The sequence below is a fragment of the Vipera ursinii genome (genome assembly GCF_947247035.1).
Source record: "Vipera ursinii genome assembly, chromosome: 1".
Lineage (NCBI taxonomy): Eukaryota > Metazoa > Chordata > Lepidosauria > Squamata > Viperidae > Vipera > Vipera ursinii.
In genome coordinates, this window is record NC_139512.1 from 356,938,528 (window position 1) to 356,961,778 (window position 23,251).

General features: G+C 44.2%; 1 protein-coding gene across 1 annotated transcript in view; it reads right to left on the reverse strand.

The window, feature by feature from the left end:
• SPECC1 (sperm antigen with calponin homology and coiled-coil domains 1) overlaps positions 1–23,251 on the reverse strand; it is a gene marked incomplete at its 5' end in the record, with an annotated part of 131,613 nt that overhangs the window by 65,662 nt on the left and 42,700 nt on the right. The window contains 2 exons of the mRNA XM_083379648.1: positions 6,701–6,908; positions 13,452–15,000. Coding sequence (XP_083235774.1) covers positions 6,701–6,908; positions 13,452–15,000 — 1,757 coding nt within the window. The remainder of the gene's footprint in view (positions 1–6,700; positions 6,909–13,451; positions 15,001–23,251) is intronic.

A 23,251-nucleotide genomic window follows, 5' to 3' on the forward strand; every position in this document is an offset into this window, starting at 1 on the left:
AGATCAAGGTGGCCGAAGGGGATGGTGGCCCAACCTCAAAAGGCCATCTCCCCCCCCCCACACACACACAGAGAACAATGAATAAAGAAAGTGGAGGCATAATTTATCTAAATCTATCTCCACTTCCTAAGGCAGGCAGGAGTTGGCAGGACATCAAGATATTTTTTTTTATTTTTTTATTTTAATTCCATTTATATCCCGCCCTTCTCCGAAGACTCCAAAGATAGAATAGAATAGAATAAAATAGAACAGAACAGAATAGAATATGAATAGAATAGAATAGAATAGAATAGAATAGAATAGAATAGAATAGAATAGAATAGAATAGAATAGAATAGAATAGAATAGAATAGAATAGAATATGGAAAGAATAGAACACAACAGAACAGAATAGAATATGAATAGAATAGAACAGAACAGAACAGAACAGAACAGAACAGAATAGAATAGAATAGAATAGAATAGAATAGAATATGGAAAGAATAGAACAGAACAGAACAGAATAGAATATGAATAGAATAGAATAGAACAGAATATGGAAAGAATAGAATAGAATAGAATAGAATAGAATAGAATAGAATAGAATAGAATAGAATAGAATAGAATAGAATAGAATAGAATAGAATATGGAAAGAATAGAACACAACAGAACAGAATAGAATATGAATAGAATAGAACAGAACAGAACAGAACAGAACAGAACAGAATAGAATAGAATAGAATAGAATATGGAAAGAATAGAACACAACAGAACAGAATAGAATATGAATAGAATAGAATAGAACAGAATATGGAAAGAATAGAATAGAATAGAATAGAATAGAATAGAATAGAATAGAATAGAATAGAATAGAATATGGAAAGAATAGAACAGAACAGAACAGAACAGAATATGAATAGAATAGAATAGAACAGAATATGGAAAGAATAGAATAGAATAGAATAGAATAGAATAGAATAATAGAATAGAATAGAATAGAATAGAATAGAATAGAATAGAATATGGAAAGAATAGAACACAACAGAACAGAATAGAATATGAATAGAATAGAATAGAACAGAATATGGAAAGAATAGAATAGAATAGAATAGAATAGAATAGAATAGAATAGAATAGAATAGAATAGAATAGAATAGAATATGGAAAGAATAGAACAGAACAGAACAGAATAGAATATGAATAGAATAGAATAGAACAGAATATGGAAAGAATAGAATAGAATAGAATAGAATAGAATAGAATAGAATAGAATAGAATAGAATAGAATAGAATAGAATAGAATATGGAAAGAATAGAACACAACAGAACAGAATAGAATATGAATAGAATAGAACAGAACAGAACAGAACAGAACAGAATAGAATAGAATAGAATAGAATAGAATAGAATAGAATATGGAAAGAATAGAACACAACAGAACAGAATAGAATATGAATAGAATAGAATAGAACAGAATATGGAAAGAATAGAATAGAATAGAATAGAATAGAATAGAATAGAATAGAATAGAATAGAATAGAATAGAATAGAATAGAATAGAATAGAATAGAATAGAATAGAATAGAATATGGAAAGAATAGAACACAACAGAACAGAATAGAATATGAATAGAATAGAACAGAACAGAACAGAACAGAACAGAACAGAACAGAACAGAATAGAATAGAATAGAATAGAATATGGAAAGAATAGAACACAACAGAACAGAATAGAATATGAATAGAATAGAATAGAACAGAATATGGAAAGAATAGAATAGAATAGAATAGAATAGAATAGAATAGAATAGAATAGAATAGAATAGAATAGAATAGAATAGAATAGAATAGAATAGAATAGAATAGAATAGAATAGAATATGGAAAGAATAGAACAGAACAGAACAGAATAGAATATGAATAGAATAGAATAGAACAGAATATGGAAAGAATAGAATAGAATAGAATAGAATAGAATAGAATAGAATAGAATAGAATAGAATAATAGAATAGAATAGAATAGAATAGAATAGAATAGAATAGAATAGAATAGAATAGAATATGGAAAGAATAGAACACAACAGAACAGAATAGAATATGAATAGAATAGAATAGAACAGAATATGGAAAGAATAGAATAGAATAGAATAGAATAGAATAGAATAGAATAGAATAGAATAGAATAGAATAGAATAGAATAGAATAGAATAGAATAGAATAGAATATGGAAAGAATAGAACAGAACAGAACAGAATAGAATATGAATAGAATAGAATAGAACAGAATATGGAAAGAATAGAATAGAATAGAATAGAATAGAATAGAATAGAATAGAATAGAATAGAATAGAATAGAATAGAATAGAATAGAATAGAATAGAATAGAATAGAATAGAATAGAATCTGAAAGGGACCTTGGAGGTCTTCTAGTCCATCCCCCTGCTCAAGCAGGAGGACCTATACCACCTCAGACAGCTGATAGTCCAGTCTCTTCTTAAAAGCTTCCAGTGATTGAGTACCCACAATTTCTGGTGGCCAGCTGTTCCAGTGGTTGATTGTCCTCACTGTCAGGAAGTTTCTCCTTAATTCCAGGCTGTTTCTCTCTTTGGTCAGATTCCAACCCTTGTTTCTCGTCCTTCCCTCTGGTGCTTTGGAGAATAGTTTGAACCCATCTTCTTTGTGGCAGCCCCTCAAATACTGGAAGGCTGCTATCATGTCTCCCCTATTTCTTCTTTTCCTTAGACTAGCCAAACCCAAGTCCCGCAGCCGTTCTCCGTATGTTTTGGTCTCCAGGCCTTGGATCATCTTAGTTACCCTTCTCTGAACTTCTTCCAAACTCTCAACATCTTTTTTGTGATACGGTGTCCAAAATTGGCTGCAGTATTCCAGGTGTGGCCTTACTAGGGTTTTATAAAGCGGTACTAATACTTTGCGTGATCTTGATTCTATGCCTCTGTTTATGCAACCCAGGATTTTTTAACTGAAGACTAAAAAGAGTTAAAAATCTCCGAACAGCCTCCCTTCTCATGGAGTTTTTGGCTGATCTTGCAGAGATCTGACTGGGTTTTTTTTTTCTCCTTAGCCTACGGAAAGCCAACGTGAGACTCCGGCATTTGCGCCGAAGGTTTTGAAAGAATCGCCCTTACGGCCACAATGAAGCCCATCATTGCCATCGCTAAACGAGGCAGCGGATCAGTGAGCGTTTTAAGCCCCATTTTACGACCTTTCCGGTCACGCTTGTTAAGCAAACCAGTGCGGCTGTTAAGTGAATCATCCGGTCGTTAAGGGAATCCAGTTGCCCCGCTGACTTTGTCAGAGGCCAACTGGGAAGGTTGCAAAAGGGGAATCACGTGACCCCAGGATACGGCGACCGTCATAAATGTGAGTCAGCTGCCGAGCGTCTCAATTTTGATCCCATGATCCTGGGGACGCCGCAACAGCCGTAAGTGTGAACAACGGTCCTATAAGTCACTTTTGTGGGTGCCCTTGTAATTTCAATCGGTCACTAAATGAAGTGTCGTAACTTGAGGACTACCTGTATTACATTTTTTTTTGTTAATCAAATTTATGCAATGCCTATCTCAGCGTTTCCCAACCTTAGGAACTTGAAGATGCGTGGACTTCAACTCCCAGAATTCCCCAGCCAGCATAGCTGGCTGGGGAATTCTGGGAGTTGAAGTACACGCATCTTCAAGTTCCTAAGGTTGGGAAACGCTGGCCTATCTCACTAGTTAAGTGACTCTGAACCTGTTTATAAATAAAAGATTAACAGTCTGCTTTCACCGTGCAGCATCTTTTAATGTTTGTATTCTTGTATTTTTATATGTTTGCCCTGTTCACCGCCCTGAGTCCTTCGGGAGAAGGGCGGTATACAAATAAAATTATAATTATAATTATAATTATAATTATAATTATAATTATAATTATTATTATTATTATTATTATTATTATTATTATTATTATTTCGGGCCAAGGTTTTGGTATTTTTTTCCCCCAAGCATGGGGTAAGAAGCATTCATAAGAATTTTAAAAAGATTATTTCACCCTAGCAAAGGATCAAAAGGAGTGAGAAACGTGACAGCCAGACTCAGAAGGACAAACAACTTACAGAATCAAGATCAGGTGGATTCCCCTATACAAGGCCTTGGTAAGGCCACACCTGGACTACGGCATCCAGTTTTAGTCACCACGATACAAAAAAAGATGTTGAGACTCTAGAAAGAGTACAGAGAAGAGCAACAAAGAGGATCAGGGGACTGGAGGCTAAAACATACAAGGAACGGTTGCTGGAATTGGGTCTCTCTAGTTTAATGAAGAGAAGGACTAGGGGTGACATGATGGCAGCCTTCCAGTATCAGGGGCTGCCCCAAAGAAGAGGCAGTCAAGCTCTTCTCCAAAGCACCCAAAGGCAGGACAAGAAGCAACGGATGGAAACTCATCAAGGAGAGAAGCAACCTGGAACTAAGAAGAAATTTCCTGACAATGAGAACAATTAACCAGTGGAACTCCTTGCCTCCAGAAGTGGTGAATGCTCCAACACTGGAGGTTTTTAAGAAGAGACTGGACAGCCATTTGTCTGAAATGACATAGGGTTTCCTGCCTGAGCAGGGGGTTGGACTAGATGACCTCCAAAATCCCTTACAACTCTATTAGAATCTGATGCCCTTTTGTGGATGACCAATCTGTTCTCACTGGAGAAGAGCCTAATGCTGGGAAAGGTGGAGGGCAAGAGAAGAAGAAGGGGACGACAGAGAATGAGGTGGCTGGATGGAGTCACTGAAGCAGGAGGCCTGAGCTTAAATGGACTCCAGAAGATGGTGGAGGACAGGAAGTCCTGGAGGAACGCTGTCCATAGGGTCACAATGGGTCGGACATGACTTTGCCACTAACAACAACAATCTGCTCTCGACCAAAATAAATTTATTTGGCAAAAAATAAAATGTATTTTTTACAAAATAAATTGTATTTATTTGGCAAAATAAAACGTATTTATTTGGCAAAAAGTAAAATGTATTTATTTGGCAAAATAAGATGTATTTCCTTGGCAAAATAAAACGCATTTATTTGGCAGGATCCACAATATCCAAAAATGGACATTTCGGATCCTGTGTAAAATGAATAATTTTACTCTCCGCTCATAAATCAACAATTTCAGCTCCATGAACATGCCCAACATCTGCCAGCAGGTGGCGATCTTGTCTCATCAAGAGAGCTGAGGGCTGATCTTGAATAAGGTTGTAAGTGGTGGCAGTCATTAAGCGGATCGTCACCTGATGGCACCCAGTTTTATGACTTTTTTGCAGCGGTCATTAAGCATACCTATTGCTTGCGATGGTGTTTTCCCACTGGAAATTGGAAAAATCCCATAAATCGTGGCCTTATTAACAGCAACAACGTTGGAAGGGACCTTGGAGGTCTTCTAGTCCAACCCCCTATTCAGGCAGGAAACCCTATACCATTTCAGGCAAATGGCTGTCCAGTCTCTTCTTAAAAACCTCCAGTATTGGAGCATTGACAGCTTCTGGAGGCAAGGAGTTCCACTGGTTAATTGTTCTAACTGTGGGTCATTGCAAACAGGCATAAATGCACCTGGAATGCGGTCATATGACTGCAGAAAGGGGGGGGGGCTGTTGTAACTTTGAATCCGGGTTGTGAGTTGAGTAGCTTTCGAAGAGGGTCTGTCCTAAGCAGACAACTCTGAATAGTTCTGACCATAATGTAAAGGGTTGGGTTTTTTTTAACACCAGGGTTTATACTTCTGGTTTTTAGGCAAAATTGCAAATAATGGGTTTGCTTAATGACTGTGGTGGTAATAATATCCTTGTTATCATTATCAGTTAATGGCGACAGCGATTCATTTAATGACCACCTCAAACAAGTTTATAAAATGGGAGGTCATATGATGACTTTACAAACATCACAACTGAAAAGGGGAAAGAGGAAGGAGATAAGAAGGAGGGAGAAAAAGAGAAAAAGAAAGAGAAAGAAAGAAGGAAGGAAGGAAGGAAGGAAGGAAGGAAGGAAGGAAGGAAGGAAGGAAAAGAAAGAAAGAAAGAAAAAAAAAGAAAAAAAGAAAAAAAGAAAGAGAAAATAGAAAGAAAGAAAGAAAGAGGAAGGGAGGGAGAAACGAAAGAGATGGACAGAGAGAGAGAGAAAGAAAGAAAGAAGAAGGGAAGGAAGGAAGGAAGGAAAAGAAAGAAAGAAAGGGAAAGGAAGAGACAAAGAAAAAGAAAGAAAGAAAATAGGAAGAAAGAGAAAAAAGAAAGAAAGAAAGAAAGAAAGAAAGAAAGAAAGAAAGAAAGAAAAAAGAGGAAGGGAGGGAGGGAAAAGGAAAGAGATGGAGAGAGAGAGAAAGAAAGAAAGAAAGAAAGAAAGAAAGAAAGAAAGAAAGAGAGGGAGAGAAAGAAAGAAAGGAAGAAAGAAAAAGAGGGAGGGAGGGAAAGAAAGAGAAAGAAAGAGAGAGAGAGGGAGGGAGAGAAAGCAAGCAAGCAACAAGCTTGCACAGGGTCCCAAGGGCAGAGCTTGACCCGGCTGCCCCCTTTCTCCCATCCTACCTCGCAGGGCTGTAGTGAGGACACACCAGCTGGGAAGGAAGGAAGGAAGGAAGGAAGGAAGGAAGGAAGGAAGGAAGGAAGGAAGGAAGGAAGGAGGAGGGGGGCAAGCCACAACAACCGACCCATCCTTTCCCCCTGCCACCCCACCCCACCCTGGCCGCCCACCTACCCTCCATCTGGCCGATGATCTGCTGGTCGTGCAGCTTGACCACGCGCTGCTGCTCCACCTGGTCCTCCAGCTGGAAGAGCGCCTCCTTCAGGCTCTTCAACTCCGCCTCGCCCTCCCAGCGCCTCTCCTGCAGCTCCTGCCCTGTCTGGCTCAGCTCCTCCGCCTGCCCGGCGCACCTGGCCTGCAGCCGCGCCCCCTCCTGCTCCACCTGCGGGCAAAAGCGGGCGTGAAAAGGGAGCCCCCGGACCCTCGGCCGCATCCCACCAGGAGCCCGGGGGTGTGAGGGGAAGGCAGGGGCGCGGCCCTCCGCGTAAGACCCTTCCTTTAGCGACCGTTCGAATTTTATGACGGCGCTGGAAAAAGTTGCACTTGCGACGGGTGCTTGCCCTGCGGACTGCTGCGCTGCTTCTCCCCGTGTCACGCGATCGCGATTCCAGGACAGGCGGCCCTCGACTTACGACCGTTCGTTTAGTGACCGTTTGAAGCGGCAAGGGACGTAGAGAAAGTGACCTACGTCTCCCTTTTCGCACTTACAACCGGCGCAGCATCCCCAGGGTCACCTGATCAGAATTTGGAGGCTTGGCAACTGGCATGTACTTATGATGGTTGCAGCGTCCGGTGTGTGTGTGTGTGTGTGTGTGTTTGTGTGTCAGGCGATCCCCTTTTGCGACCTTCTGACGAGCAAAGTCAATGGGGAAGCCGGATTGGCTTAACGACCGTGTGCCTGACTTAACATCTTCTCTGTACCTTCAATGAAAATGCTTTCCAAGTTTATATACTGGTTTTTAGCCTTTTAATATTTTATTGTATGCCTCCCAGTGGCCTCTGTGAGGGACAGCGGCAGTTCTTGGATGTGATAGATAGATGGATGGATGGATGGATGGATGGATGGATGGATAGATATACATAGAATTTTAGATAGATAGATAGATAGATAGATAGATAGATAGATAGATAGATAGATAGATAGATAGAGATATAAATATAGATAATATAAATATATAGATAATAGAGATATAGATATAAATAGATAATAGAGATATAGATAATAGAGATAGATATAGATAGATAATTAATATAGGTAAAGGTAAAGGTTCCCCCGCACATGCGTGCTAGTCGTTTCTGACTCTAGGGGCCGGTGCTCATCTCCGTTTCAAAGCCGAAGAGCCAGCGCTTGTCCGAGGACGTCTCCGTGGTCATGTGGCCGGCATGACTAGACGCCAAAGGCGCACGGAACGCTGTTCCCTTCCCACCGGAGTGGTCCCTATTTTTCTACTTGCATTTTTACGTGCTTTCGAACTGCTAGGTTGGCAGAAGCTGGGACGCATAACAGGCGCTCACTCTGCTATGTGGCACTCGGGATTCGACCCACCAAACTGCCGACATTCCGATCGACAAGCTCAGCGTCCTAACCCACTGAGCCACCGCGTCCCTTGAGCCACCACGTCCCTAATTAATATAGATATATATAATTAATAAATAGATATAGATAATAGATATACAGATAGATAATTAATAGATGATAGATAGATATAGATAATAGATAGGAGATGGATGGATAGATAGATAATTAATACATATAGATGATAGATATATGTAGATAATTAATACATATAGATGATATAGATAATAGATTAGATAAAAAGATAATAGAGATATAGATAATAGAGATATATATAGATAATTGATATAGATAATAGAGATATAGATAATAGATAGATATAGATACAGAGATAATTAATATAATATAGATAGATAGATAGATAGATAGATAGATAGATAGATAGATAGGAGATGGATGGATAGATAATACATATAGATGATGTATAGATAATAGAGATATAGATAGATAATTGATATAGATAATATAGATAATATAGATACAGATATATAATTAATATAATATAGATAGATAGATAGATAGATAGATAGATAGATAGATAGATAGATAGATAGATAATAGATAGGAGATGGATGGATAGATAATACATATAGATGATATATAGATATATGTAGATAAAGATATAGATGATAGATATAGATAATAGATATAGATAAAGATAATAGATATATAATGTATAGATAGATAATTAATAGAGATAGATAATAGATAGATATAGATAATAGATATAGATACAGATAGATAATTAATAGATAACAGATAGATAGATATAGATTATAGATAGGAGATGGATAGATAGATAGATAGATAGATAGATAGATAGATAGAAAGATAGATAGATAGATATAGATAGATAGATAGATAGATAGATAGATAGATAGATAGATAGATAGATAGATAGATAAGAGATAAACTTTTAAAAAAGGAAAACAAGGCACAACTGGAATCTAAATGTCTTGGGCCAGACCCCAAAGGAAAAATCAATTCTAAGCCTCAGGGATTGACAGTCCCTCTTCTTTCAGAGAGCTTTCAGATCCAGTCGTGAGATCGGCTACACACACACACACACACACACATCCTCTCTTTTCCAGGAGGGGCAAGACACCTGCAGCTTAAAGGCCGCTCCCCGTCCGATTCCCTTCCAAGTACAGCAAAGGTTTATTGGGTTACAAGTCCAAGATTGGCCGGGTGAATGACTGCACGTAGGCGCATACCGAGTGCAGCAGCACAACGTCACAACTGGGTTGGGCAGAAGAGGGGGGGAAAAAATAACTCACCAAGGAGGCTGGTCTGGTCAGGGCAGAGGAGGGCCAGGCTGAGCCAGGCAGAAACAGCCAGAACATTTGGAAACATGGCCACTTAAAGACCGGTGGACTTCAACTCCCAGAATTCCCCAGCCAGCAAGGCTGGCTGGGGAATTCTGGGAGTTGAAGTCCACCGGTCTTAAAGTGGCCATGTTTGAGTCCCCTGCCCTAAAATTATGGATGGCCCTTCCAATGCAGAATCAGGCAGATTCCTGAGTTACGACCGTAAAGGAACCTGCCCGCCACGGTCGTAAGTCACGATAGTCGTAAAGCGGGCCAGTCACATGACAGAGCTGATTTCACGATCTTTTTTTTGGGAGGGGGAGGTGTCATTAAATGGACCCATGGTTTGCTAAGGGCTGGTTTTGCTGAAAACCAGAAGTAAAATGCCGGGTTTGGGCAAAACCAGCGTAAAAGGCAGGCTTCTGACTTGTCAACGGGCCCGTAGATGCAGCCTGGCTGTCCAAATATCTAAATTTCGGTCATGTTATTAGGGGGAGTGGCTCCTGGGATGTCAAATCAGGCTGGGGAATTCTGGGAGTGGAAATCCCCCTGTCTTAAAGCAGGCTGGCTGGGGGATTCTGGGAGTTGAAGTCCACCCCTCTTAAAGAATGCTGGCTGGGGGATTCTGGGAGTGGAAGTCCACCCCTCTCAAAGCAGGCTGGCTGGGGGATTCTGGGAATGGAAGTCCTCCCCTTTAAAGCATCCTGGCTAGGGAATTCTGAGAGTGGAAGTCCACCCCTCTTGAAGCAGGCTGGCTGGGGAATTCTGGGAGTGGAAGCCGACCCCTCTTAAAGTATGCAGGCAGGGGAATTCTGGGAGTTGAAGCCCACCCCTCTTAAAGCAGCCAAGGTTGCAACAGTGAAGTGGAATAGGAACTCAGTAGGTCCCATCTTGTGTAACCTGTACAACTTCCAGGTGCATGGACTTCAATTCCCAGAATGCCTCAGGCAGTGTGGCCATTGCTGAGCATTCTGGGAGGTAAAGAGACAAATTGCAGAAGGGCTACCATAGTATAACATTCTCCCTGCGCTCTCGTTCAAATCCTGCTCACCTTCCTCTCTTGCTTGCAACTTTTGGTTACCTCTGGAAAGATATCCAGTCTCGGATTCTGGCCACAGAAAAAAAGTTTGGGTAGCTTAATGCAAGACTACCTTGGATTTTCGGACCAATGCGGAGTAAGCATCCTGGAACGGCAATTCTTTGGACCAAATTAGAAGGTACAGATAGTCCTTGACTTATAATAGCTTGTTTAGCGACCGTACAAAGTTACAACATGTCAAGGTAATGATTTAAAAGCTAACCAGCTGATGTAAGATGTATGATGTAATGTTGGCAATGACTCAGCAGGGTCGGTGTCCCTTTAAGATCCAGCAGGGTCTGTGTCCCTTTAAGAGCCTTTGTATAAAAGGGAAGGCTCTGCTGCTGTGTTCTCCCTCTTCTATTTCCTGCTATAACTGCTGTGTGTTGGAGCCTGCTATATTAACAGGTGTTTGTATATTATTCCTGGTGTACGATATTGTAGACAGTGTAAGATAAACCACCATTTAACACAAACCACCATTTACTGCGTTTACTCTTGGGTTATCTCAGCGCAATAAGACTGTGCACGTTCTGACACAATGTCACCGAAAGAGACTTATGACTGTTTTTCCACACTTAAATGACAGCTGCAGCATCCCCATGTTCACGTGATTTACATTTGGATGCTTGGCAACTGACTCACACTTATGACGGTCGCAATATCCCAAGGGGGTCACATGATCCCCTTCGGCGACCTTCCAACAAGCAAAGTCAAGTGGGGGGAAGCTGGATTCACTTCACGACCGTGTGACTAGCTTAACAACTGTGGGGGATTCACCTTTAACGACTGCGGCAAGAAAGGTCGTCAAATGGGGCCTACCTCACCTAACAACTGTCTCGCTCAGCAACGGAAATCTGGGGAATCCATTGCGGTCGTTAAGTCAAGGGCTGCCCGTATTATTATCGCCTCTAGTGTCCTACGGGATCAGCTTAAAATGTCCTGACATGTGCAGACGGTCGCTACCGCCATCCTGGAAAGTCCACAAGAAGAACTCCCCCGTAGCCTGGGCTGCTCCCAGCTGACCAGCGTCTCTGCTCCGGACTTTATGGAGCAGAGCCAGGCGTCTGCGACCATCCCTGCTTGAAGGAGAGACTATGAAAGGGAAAGAGCAGGCAGAGCAGTACAAGAGGGAAAGATGAAGAGATGAAGAAGATTTTATTTTACTCTCAAGCTTGATGGACTTTGTTTAAAACTTAAAGTGAAAGTGCGTCACAATTGTAAGTAAAAGATGGCGGCTAAACCTCCCCCTAGAACTTTTCGGAGTGCTGGAAATTCTCCGGTGCAACAACAATCATTGCTGCAGGCGTTGCATTCTCCTGATGTATTGACATCGAAGGATCTTGAAAAACATACCCAGTTAATTTTGGAGTCAATGGGTGTTAAATTTCTACAGATGGAGGAGAAATTGGAGAAATTGGAGCAGAGAATGGAAGAAAGGATGGAACAGAAACTTAGAGAAATGAAGGTAGACATTTTGTCCTCAGTGCAAAAAGTTGCTAAATGTGTGGAGGTGCTGGATGATCAAGTGCAAGACTTGATTCAAAAGAATGCTTTATTAGAAGCAAAAGTATTGGAAATTGAAGATTTAAAAGACAAAATTGACAGTGAACAGAGCTTGGCCCAATTTTACCAGATGCAGTTTGCTGTGAGAATTAGAGGCCTAAAAGAGGATATTAAGGAAGATTTAAAGCAGCTGGTTTCTGAGGCTTTTGAGGGAGTATTGAACCATCCAGCATCTGAATTAAAACAAGGTATGGACAAAGTGTTCCGTGTGAATTCGTGGATTGCTAAACAGAGAAAGTTGCCTAGAGATGTGGTGGTTTATTTTGTAAAAAGGGAAATTAGAGATGAAGTTATACAAGCTGCCTACGATACCAAAGTTGTGATTGCTGGTCAACAAGTTTTGGTTTTAAAAGAAATTCCTCCAAAGATTTTAAAGAGAAGGAAGGATTTTATATTTCTTGTGCAAGAGCTCAAGCAAAGAGATATAAGGTTCAGATGGGAGATCCCAGTTGGGTTGAGCTTCATGTATGATGGCAAAAGATACTGTTTGAGTAATGTGAAGCAAGCGCATGATTTTTATAATAATGTCTTGGAAGTAACCCCATCAACACTTCTGGAAGCTGCAGAGAGATCTGGAGAAGGAGAACATCAAGAGGATGAAGATGCACAGATAGACGAGAAGGGTACAGGAGGAGTTCAAGCTGCAACTCTTTTGGATGATCTTAGAGAACAGAGGGTGACGCGTGCTGCCTTAAAACGCTCAAAAAAGAAAAAAAAATAAGACCAGTAGAAATCTATGGAACTTCCACAAAATATTTATAGTTAAGTGGTAGTTGTGTTTTTTAAAAAAAAAAAGTTTTGGGATGCTATGTATGGTAATAGATTTTTTTTTTTTAATTTGGAATTAATGGACAACTTACTACAGAGGAAGAGGAAGAAAGTTTTGTGGGTTAATGTGGGTTAATTTGTGTAAGAACTATTTATTAATGTGCAAATGAGAATATGTTAAGGTAATAGTGAATTGTGGAAGAACATAGATGGGAATGATGCTAGTTTTCTTTTATTTTAGTTTTTTATATATATTTAGTATTATTAAGGATTGGTTTACTATATACAAGCTAGAGAGTGATGGATTTTAGAGTTTATAATTGTTAGTATATGATTGTTTATGATTGCCTTTTAGATATATACCTTGTATTTTGCTCTGGGAAGTCGGGGGGGGGGAGGGGGGAGGAGGGGAAGTGGAGGGGGGGAGGGAGGGGAGGGAGGAGGGGGAGGGGGGGAGATAGGGGGGAGGTAGGGAGGGGAGGAGGGAGGGGGAAGGGGGGTTTTTTTAAAGGAAAATTGTATTTTATAAAACTTTTCAATAAAAAAAAAAAAAAAAGAAGAACCACCTTCCCGCCCTGCCCTTTTCAGGTAGACTGCCGCTGCCTCTGGAGGCTCTGCCGAGCACCTTACCTTGGCCAGCTGCCCTTGCAGCGTCTTCACCTCGCTCTGGGCCTTCAACAGCTCTTGCCTCAGCTCCGTGCAGGATCGTTCCAGCTGGTCGCGTTCAGCTCGGATCCCTCGCAGCACCTCGTGTGCGTCCGAGCGGCCGGCTGCCTGCTCCATGGCGTCCATGGCGGCCGCTTTCCGCTTCTCGCTGTCCAGCTGGGACCGCAGCGACTGGCTCTCGATCTTCAAACCTTCCAGGTGGACCTTGCAGTCTTCCAGCGTCCTCGCCAAGGTGGCGTTGTTCTGCCGCTCGGCCTCCAGGAGGCCGCCCAGCCGTTTGGCCTCCTCCCCCAGGCTCTTGAGCGCTGCTTGAGCCTCCTGATGTTCTCTTTCCAGGCCTCTCAAGCTGCTGCTCAGCTGCTGCTGGATGTTGAGCATCTTCTCGCGCTCAAACTGGGCCTTCTCCTGCAGCTCGGCGCATCTCAGCTCCAGCTCGTGCACCTTGGCTTGGCTCTCGTCCGGCTTTGGCCGATCCTGCAGGAGGGCACTCAGCTTCTCGCTCTCTTGGCTCAGCTGCTCGGCTCGCTCGCGCTGCTGGCAGAAGGACCTCTCCAGCATGGCCTTCTCGTCGGCCAGCTTCTCGTTTTCTGCCGTCAGCTCCTGGACCACCTGCTGCTGGTCTGAGAGCTCCTGCAACGTGGCCTGCAGCTCCTCCGCCGTGCAGTGGTGGTTCTCCTCCATCCGCTGGATCCGCTCGGTCAGCGAGGCCACCGACAGGTCGCTGACGTTGTTGGGCGAGCTCCCCGAGGTGGAACATCTGGAGGCCTTGAAGACATTGCTGCCGGCCGACGGCGGCCTGGACGGGACGTCCACGATGTGCTCGAAATCCGAAGCGTCCGGAGACAACGACGCTTTCGTCACGTCACTGCTGGAGGAGCCCGAGTTGCGCAGCGGAGGCCCGTTGAGGCACGGACTCCCCCCAGTAGGGTGGCTGCAGAGGGACGGTTGAGTCGGGCTGCCAAAGCTGGACTCCTGCGTGGTGGGGGTGGGCAGGCTGCCGCTGGTCTCCGAGAGCGGCGAATGTTCCCGTTGGCTTAGCTTCTCCTTCAAGAGCTGGTTCTCCTCGCCAAGGCTGAGAAGTTCCCTCTGGAAGGTCTTGTTCTTCTCCCGTAGGGCCTGGATGAGGGACGCCACCTCGGCTGGAAGACCGTCCACCGGCGGGTCCACCAAGCCGGACAGGTCGGCCAGCTCCTTCTCTTGGTGCTTCTTCAGCTCGTGGCGGAGTTTGGTGATTTCCGAGTCTTTCGTCTTGGCCTCGGCCAGCAGCTCCTTGACTTGGGACGCCAGGCCTGCCTTGTCGCCGACCTCCGCCTCATTCTTGGGCTTGAGGGAGGGGCGGGAATGCTTGGTGGGGGTGGGCGCCCCGGAAGACGTGGGGCTGGGCTGAGCTTTCCTGGGCCTCAGGACCGCCTTCTCTCGGGGGGCGGCGTTCGGCAGCTCCCGCGGCGCGGGGATGCCTGTGCGCTTGGAGGATGGGGGCGGACCTAGGAGAGAAAGGACGACATTGATGAGCCTGCAGTGATGGGAGAGCGGGAGACATAGTTCTCTGCGCGCTGGGTGCTCGCCAGGCAGAACTTATCACCAAGGAGGCTGGCAAAATGCAATTCAAGGGGGAGAAAAATAAGGTTCCAGATTCGCAGCCTCCAGAAGTTGTGAATGCGCCAACACTGGAAGTTTGAAAGAAGAGATTAGACAACTGTTTGTCTGAAATGGTATAGGGTTTCCTGCCTGAGCAGGGGGTTGGACTAGATGACCTCCGACGTCCCTTCCAACTCTGTTATTCTATTCTATTGTATTTTATTCTACTCTACTCTATTCTATTCCACTATTCTATTCTGAATTCTCTTCTCTTCTATATTTCTATTCTGTTCTGTTCTATTTTCTATTCTATTCTATTCTATTCTATTCTATCCTGCATTTTATTCTATTCTATTTTCTATTCTATTCTATCCTGTAATTCTATTGTTCTGCATTCTCTTCTCTTCTATATTTCTATTCTGTTCTATTCTATATTTCTATTTTCTATTCTATTCTATTCTATCCTGCATTTTATTCTATTCTATTTTTATTCTATTCTTTCTATTTCTATTCTATTCTATCCTGTAATTCTATTCTGTTCTGCATTCTCTTCTCTTCTCTCCTCCTCTTCTCTATTCTATTCTATTATCATCATCATCATCACCATCACCATCATCACCATCATCATCATCATCATCCTCATCCCCATGCAAAGCCTTGAACAGATGCGGTAATTCACCCACAGCCCTGCGAGGAGCGGAGGAGGAAAGCCCAGCATTTCAACGGAACAGCCACCAACAACGGGGCCTTTGATGCTTTTAATCACATTAGGTGCCTTCTGACCAGGCGCTTAATTGCAAAGTCTGGCTCCCTTGCGAAGGAACCAGGAACCGGTTCCCGCTTCTGCTCTTCAAGGGCGCAAAAGCACCCGGAGAGCGGCATCATAATTTAAATCGCGCGCTTTTCAAGCGAGGAGGAAGGGAAGAATTCCAGCGGAAGACGGGCTCTGTTTTCGTTTGTTTGTTTGCAAAGCAGCAATGAAGAAGCAGAAGAAAAGTCTCTTTTTTCGCCCCCCTTTTCTGTTTTTTAGCACTGGAGCCTTTGTTTTTGCTTTGCCCCTTTTCAGTCTGGAGAATTTGTCTAGGGAAACTCTGGAGGCTGAACGATGCTTCTAGTACAGGTTCTAGGAGGAAGGAGGGAACTGAAGCCCACCCACCTTAAAGCAGGCTGGCTGGGGAATTCTGGGAGTTGAAGTCCACCAGTCCTAAAAGGGCCAGGTTGGAAGACCCCTGTCTCAAAGCATCCTGGCTGAGGAATTCTGGGAGTTGAAGTCCACCAGTCCTAAAAGGGCCAGGTTGGAAGACCCCTGTCTCAAAGCATCCTGGCTGAGGAATTCTGGGAGTTGAAGTCCACCAGTCCTAAAAGGGCCAGGTTGGAAGACCCCTGTCTCAAAGCATCCTGGCTGAGGAATTCTGAGAGTTGAAGGCCGCAAGTCCTAAAAGGGCCAAGTTGGAAGACCCCTGTCTTAAATCATCCTGGCTGAGGAATTCTGGGAGTTGAAGTCTGTAAGTCCTAAAAGGGCCAGGTTGGAAGACCCCTGTCTCAAAGCATCCTGGCTGAGGAATTCTGAGAGTTGAAGGCCGCAAGTCCTAAAAGGGCCAAGTTGGAAGACCCCTGTCCTAAAGCATCCTGGCTGAGGAATTCTGGGAGTTGAAGTCTGTAAGTCCTAAAAGGGCCAGGTTGGAAGACCCCTGTCTCAAAGCATCCTGGCTGAGGAATTCTGAGAGTTGAAGGCCGCAAGTCCTAAAAGGGCCAAGTTGGAAGACCCCTGTCTTAAATCATCCTGGCTGAGGAATTCTGGGAGTTGAAGTCTGTAAGTCCTAAAAGGGCCAGGTTGGAAGACCCCTGTCTCAAAGCATCCTGGCTGAGGAATTCTGAGAGTTGAAGGCCGCAAGTCCTAAAAGGGCCAAGTTGGAAGACCCCTGTCCTAAAGCATCCTGGCTGAGGAATTCTGGGAGTTGAAGTCCACCAGTCGTAAAAGGGCCCAGTTGGAAGACCCCTGTCTTAAAGCATCCTGGCTGAGGAATTCTGGGAGTTCAAGTCCACAAGTCCTAAAAGGGCCAAGTTGGAAGACCCCTGTCTTAAAGCATCCTGGCTGAGGAATTCTGAGAGTTGAAGGCCGCAAGTCCTAAAAGGGCCAGGTTGGAAGACCCCTGTCTTAAATCATCCTGGCTGAGGGATTCTGGGAGTTGAAGTCCACCAGTCGTAAAAGGGCCCAGTTGGAAGACCCCTGTCTTAAAGCATCCTGGCTGAGGAATTCTGGGAGTTGAAGTCCACAAGTCCTAAAAGGGCCAGGTTGGAAGACCCCTGTCTTAAAGCATCCTGGCTGAGGAATTCTGAGAGTTGAAGGCCGCAAGTCCTAAAAGGGCCAGGTTGGAAGACCCCTGTCTTAAATCATCCTGGCTGAGGGATTCTGGGAGTTGAAGTCCACCAGTCGTAAAAGGGCCCAGTTGGAAGACCCCTGTCTTAAAGCATCCTGGCTGAGGAATTCTGGGAGTTGAAGTCCACAAGTCCTAAAAGGGCCAAGTTGGAAGACCCCTGTCTTAAAGCATCCTGGCTGAGGAATTCTGAGAGTTGAAGGCCGCAAGTCCTAAAAGGGCCAAGTTGGAAGACCCCTGTCCTAAAGCATCCTGGCTGAGGAATTCTGGGAGTTGAAGTCTGTAAGTCCTAAAAGGGCCAGGTTGGAAGACCCCTGTCTTAAATCATCCTGGCTGAGGGATTCTGGGAGTTGAAGTCCACCAGTCGTAAAAGGGCCCAGTTGGAAGACCCCTGTCTTAAAGCATCCTGGCTGAGGAATTCTGGGAGTTGAAGTCCACAAGTCCTAAAAGGGCCAAGTTGGAAGACCCCTGTCTTAAAGCATCCTGGCTGAGGGATTCTGGGAGTTGAAGTCCGCAAGTCATCAAAGGGCCAGGTTGGAAGACCCCTGTCTTAAAGCATCCTGGCTGAGGGATTCTGGGAGTTGAAGTCCACAAGTCCTAAAAGGGCCAAGTTGGAAGACCCCTGTCTTAAAGCATCCTGGCTGAGGGATTCTGGGAGTTGAAGTCCACAAGTCATCAAAGGGCCAGGTTGGAAGACCCCAGCTCTAATGCTTCAAACTCCCCCGTGCTATGCAGAGAAGTGGGTGGGTGGGGGGAAAGAATGAGCTGACTGAACAAAAGGACAATCTCCTCCCTCCCTGACTCCCCCCCCACCCAACCTCACACCACACACACAAAACGTGCCCAGTATGGAGAGGAGGACCAGGCAGCCACAGTACCGACTCTGTGATGCTTCGAGGCTGAAGACAAAGAGCGCAGTGTTTGGGGAGACGGGGGGGGGGTGGCAAGCAGGGAGGGGCTGAGATAGCAAGGAGCAAGCATTCTCCGCTGGGTGTTTGGCCAGCTACCCACACCGGCTGTCCGGCCTGAACTGCACAGCTGCAGTTGGCCCGGTTGGGGAGGCACGGTGAACACACACACACACACACACACACACACACACACGATTGTGACTTTTCCCTCCTCCTCGTCCTCAGTTATAATGTGATGGCTTGCACTGAGCACTTTGCAGAGCTTGGAGAGGCAACCCTGTTGTAGGTTTGTTCAGGAGGAAAGCCTGAATAGTAGAGTAGAGTAGAGTAGAGTAGAGTAGAGTAGAGTAGAAGAAGAGAAGAGAAAATAGAATAGAATAGAATAGAATAGAATAGAATAGAATAGAATAGAATAGAATAGAATAGAATAGAATAGAATAGAATAGAATAGAATAGAATAGAAAATATGGAATGGAATGGAATGGAATGGAACAGAACAGAACAGAACAGAACAGAACAAGAGAATAGAATAGAATAGAAAAAATGGAATAGAAGAATAGAATAGAATAAGAGAAGAGAGAAGAGAAGAGAAGAGAAGAGAAGAGAAGAGAAGAGAAGAGAAGAGAAGATGGAATGGAACGGAACGGAACGGAACAGAACAGAACAGAATAGAACAGAATTACAGAATAGAATAGAATTACAGAATAGAATTGAATAGAAGTAGGAAAAATAGAATAGAACAGAATGACAGAATGGAATGGAATGGAATGGAATGGAATGGAATGGAATGGAATGGAATAGAATAGAATAGAATAGAATAGAATAGAATAGAATAGAATAGAATAGAATAGAATAGAATAGAATAGAATAGAATAGAATAGAATAGAATAAGAATTAGGAATAGAATAATAGAATAGAATAGAATAGAATAGAATAGAATAGAATAGAATAGAATAGAATAGAATAAGAATTAGGAATAGAATAATAGAATAGAATAGAATAGAATAGAATAGAATAGAATAGAATAGAATAGAATAGAATAGAATAGAATAGAAGAATAGAATAGAATAGAATAGAATAGAATAGAATAGAATAGAATAGAATAGAATAGAACAGAATAGAATAAGGGAAGAGAAGAGAATATACTGTAGAATGGAACGGAATGGAACAATGAACAGAACAATGAACAGAACAGAATAATGAACAGAACAGAACAGAATAGAATAGATTAGAATTAGAAGTAAAATAGAATATAGAATGGAATAGAATACAGAACAGAACAGAACAGAACAGAATTTTTTATTGCCCAAGTAAGATCAAACACAGGAGGAATTCGTCTCCGGTGCATAAACTCTCATAGAACAAAGAAGTGATAGGTCATAGGTCAGGAATCACAGTTGCAATGATTAATTACAGGTTGCAAAGAACAAGTGATCAATTGTAAGGCACCAGTCGGAGAAGACAGCAGGAAGGAAGAGAAGGTGAGAAAAAGGGAGAAGACGAGAGGCTACTGTGGGAATTGGGGATTCAGCAGAGTGATGGCACGGGGAAGGTACGCAGCTATCTTCAATTTATGAACATTGGCTTAGTAAATGTTCAAAGTTGCAACCGAACTGAGAAAGTGACTTACGAGCAGTCTTCACAATTATGACCATTGCAGCATCCCCACAGTCCAAATTCAGGCACTTGTCAACCGATACGTATTTACGTCGGCGGCAGCATCCCGGGCCCATCTGCAACCTGCCCAGCCAGCTTGTAACAAGCAAAGTCATCGGGGGGGGGAGCTGGATTCACTTAATGACTGCAATGATTCACTTAACAACTGTGGCAGAAAGAGCATAAAAATTCCGGCACGACTCACTTAACAAGCGTCTTGCTTAGGAAGGAAAATTCTGGATTCAGTTGTAGTTGTAAGTTGAGCACCATCAGTAACCAATACAGAGACGCTTCAGGATCAACTAATCCAGGGGTAGGCAACCTTGGCTCTTTTATGACTTGTGGACTTCAACTCCCAGAATTCCTGAGCCAGCATGGGGAAACTATGGCCCCTTCATGACTGGTGGACTTCAACTCCCAGAATTCCTGAGCCAGCATGGGGGAACTATGGCCCCTTCATGACTGGTGGACTTCAACTCCCAGAATTCCTGAGCCAGCATGGCGGAACTATGGCCGCCTTCATGACTTATGGACTTCAACTCCCACAATTCCTTAGCCAGCATGGGGGAACTATGGCCCCTTCATGACTGGTGGACTTCAACTCCCAGAATTCCTCAGCCAGCATGGCTCAGTATGGAAACCTCTCCCTTTCCCCTCAGCGTGGCTGGCTCAGGAATTCTGGGAGTTGAAGTCCGCCAGTCATAAAAGAGACAAGGTTGCCTACTGCTGTGAACTAATCGCAACCTGGTCTCCATTGGGGCTTGTTTCCTTATGGCCCAGTCAGACCTTCCTTCCTTCCATCCCTCCTTCCTCCCTTTTCTTCCTTCTCCCTTCCTTCCTTCCTCCCTTCCTCTTCCTTTTTCTTCCTTCCCTCCTTCCTCCCTCTTCTCCTTTCCCCTTCCTTCCTCCATCCCTCCCTTTTTTCTTCCTCCCTCCCTCCCCTTCCGCTTCCTTCCTTTGTCCCTTCCTTCCATCTCCATTCCTCTTTCTTCCTTCCATCCTCTTCTTCCTTCCTTCCTTCCCCGCTCCCTCCCCTTCTTTCTCCCTCCCCTTTCCTTCCTTCCTTCCTTCCTTCCTCCTTCCCTTCCTTTCTCTCTCCCTCTCTCTTTCATTCTTTCTTCACTGATTCATTCATCTGTCTCCCACCTTTTGATTTTTAGAAATAAGGGCAGATGAACACAAAGTCACTTTCCTCCTTCTATTTTCTCCCTATAACAACAACGCTGCGAGGTGGGCTGACAAAGAGAGACTGGCGTAAGGTCACCCAGCTGGCTTCCAGGCCTAAGGCGGGACTAGAACTCACCGTCTCCTGGTGATTGGCCCAAAGTCCCTCCCACAGCTTTCACACCTAAAGCAGGACTAGAACTCAGCGTCTCCTGTTTTCTAGCCTGGGGCCTTCGCCATTAGACCAAGCTGGCTCTAACGATAACAATACCCTCCTATTTACTGGGCATTAAGCTCGAAATAAGCAGAGAGAGAAGTAACCTGGATCTAAGGAGGGATAAATGGCTTGGGTCCAGACTATCTAAGGCAGGGGTAGGCAATCTTGGCTCTTTTATGACTCATGGACTTCAACTCCCAGAATTCCTGAGCCAGCATGGGGGAACTATGGCCCCTTTATGACTGGTGGACTTCAACTCCCAGAATTCCTCAGCCAGCATGGGGGAACTATGGCTTCCTTCATGACTGGTGGACTTCAACACCCAGAATTCCTGAGCCAGCATGGGGGAACTATCGCCCTTTCATGACTCATGGACTTCAACTCCCAGAATTCCTGAGCCAGCATGGGGGAACTATGGTCCCTTCATGACTCATGGACTTCAACTCCCAGAATTCCTGAGCCAGCATGGGGGAACTATGGCCCTTTCATGACTCATGGACTTCAACTCCCAGAATTCCTGAGCCAGCATGGGGGAACTATGGTCCCTTCATGACTCATGGACTTCAACTCCCAGAATTCCTGAGCCAGCATGGGGGAACTATGGTCCCTTCATGACTCATGGACTTCAACTCCCAGAATTCCTGAGCCAGCATGGGGGAACTATGGCCCTTTCATGACTCATGGACTTCAACTCCCAGAATTCCTGAGCCAGCATGGGGGAACTATGGTCCCTTCATGACTCATGGACTTCAACTCCCAGAATTCCTGAGCCAGCATGGGGGAACTATGGCTTCCTTCATGACTCATGGACTTCAACTCCCAGAATTCCTGAGCCAGCATGGGGGAACTATGGCTTCCTTCATGACTCATGGACTTCAACTCCCAGAATTCCTGAGCCAGCATGGGGGAACTATGGCCCCCTCATGACTTGTGGACTTCAACTCCCAGAATTCCTGAGCCAGCATGGCTCTGCTTGGAAACCTCTCCATTTCTCCTCAGCATGGCTGGCTCAGGAATTCTGGGAGTTGAAGTCCATGAGTCATAAAAGAGCCGAGGTTGCCTACCCCTGATCTAAGGGAACACCTGCTGCCGACATCATCTTCCCATCGTCCTGTGCGCCCCGACAGGGAGGGCCTTCTCAGGGTACCGCCGGTTAATGAATGCCGGCGGGTTATTCCCAGGGGAAGGGCGTTCTCTGTGGGTGCGCCTGCCCTATGGAACCAACTACCCACAGAACTTAGGACTGCCCCCGACCTTCGCTCATTTCACCGGGACCTGAAAACTCGGCTCTTCGATCTGTTTGGTCCAGACTGTGGGGTTGTTAATTTAACTGGGTTTTAGATTTACTCTTGGGGCTTGAATTTAATTTAATTGTTTTAATTGTTTTTTTAATTTTTTGTATTCATGGTTTTAACTGCCCTGTAAACCGCCCTGAGTCCTACGGGAATAGAGCGGTATACAAATCCAATAAAATAAATAAAATAAATAAATTTCCTGACAGGGAGAACAATTAACCGGTGGAACTCCTTGCCTCCAGAAGCGGTGAAGGCTCCAACACTGGAAGTCTTTAAGAAGAGACTGGACAGCCACTTGTCCGAAATGGTATATAGAGTTTCCTGCCTGAGCAGGGGGTTGGACTAGATGACCTCCAAGGTCCCTTCCATCATCATCATCATCATCATTATTATTATTATTATTATTATTATTATTATTATTATTATTACGACTCAACCACCTGGCCTTGCACCGCGTGTTCTGGCCTCGCAGCAGTGTGCAGGCTGATTGTGGGTGCAGAATTACTCCCCGTTTTGCCAGCCTCCAGGGGGAAGAAATTCCTTCTTTTGGAGGCGGTTGGCAAAT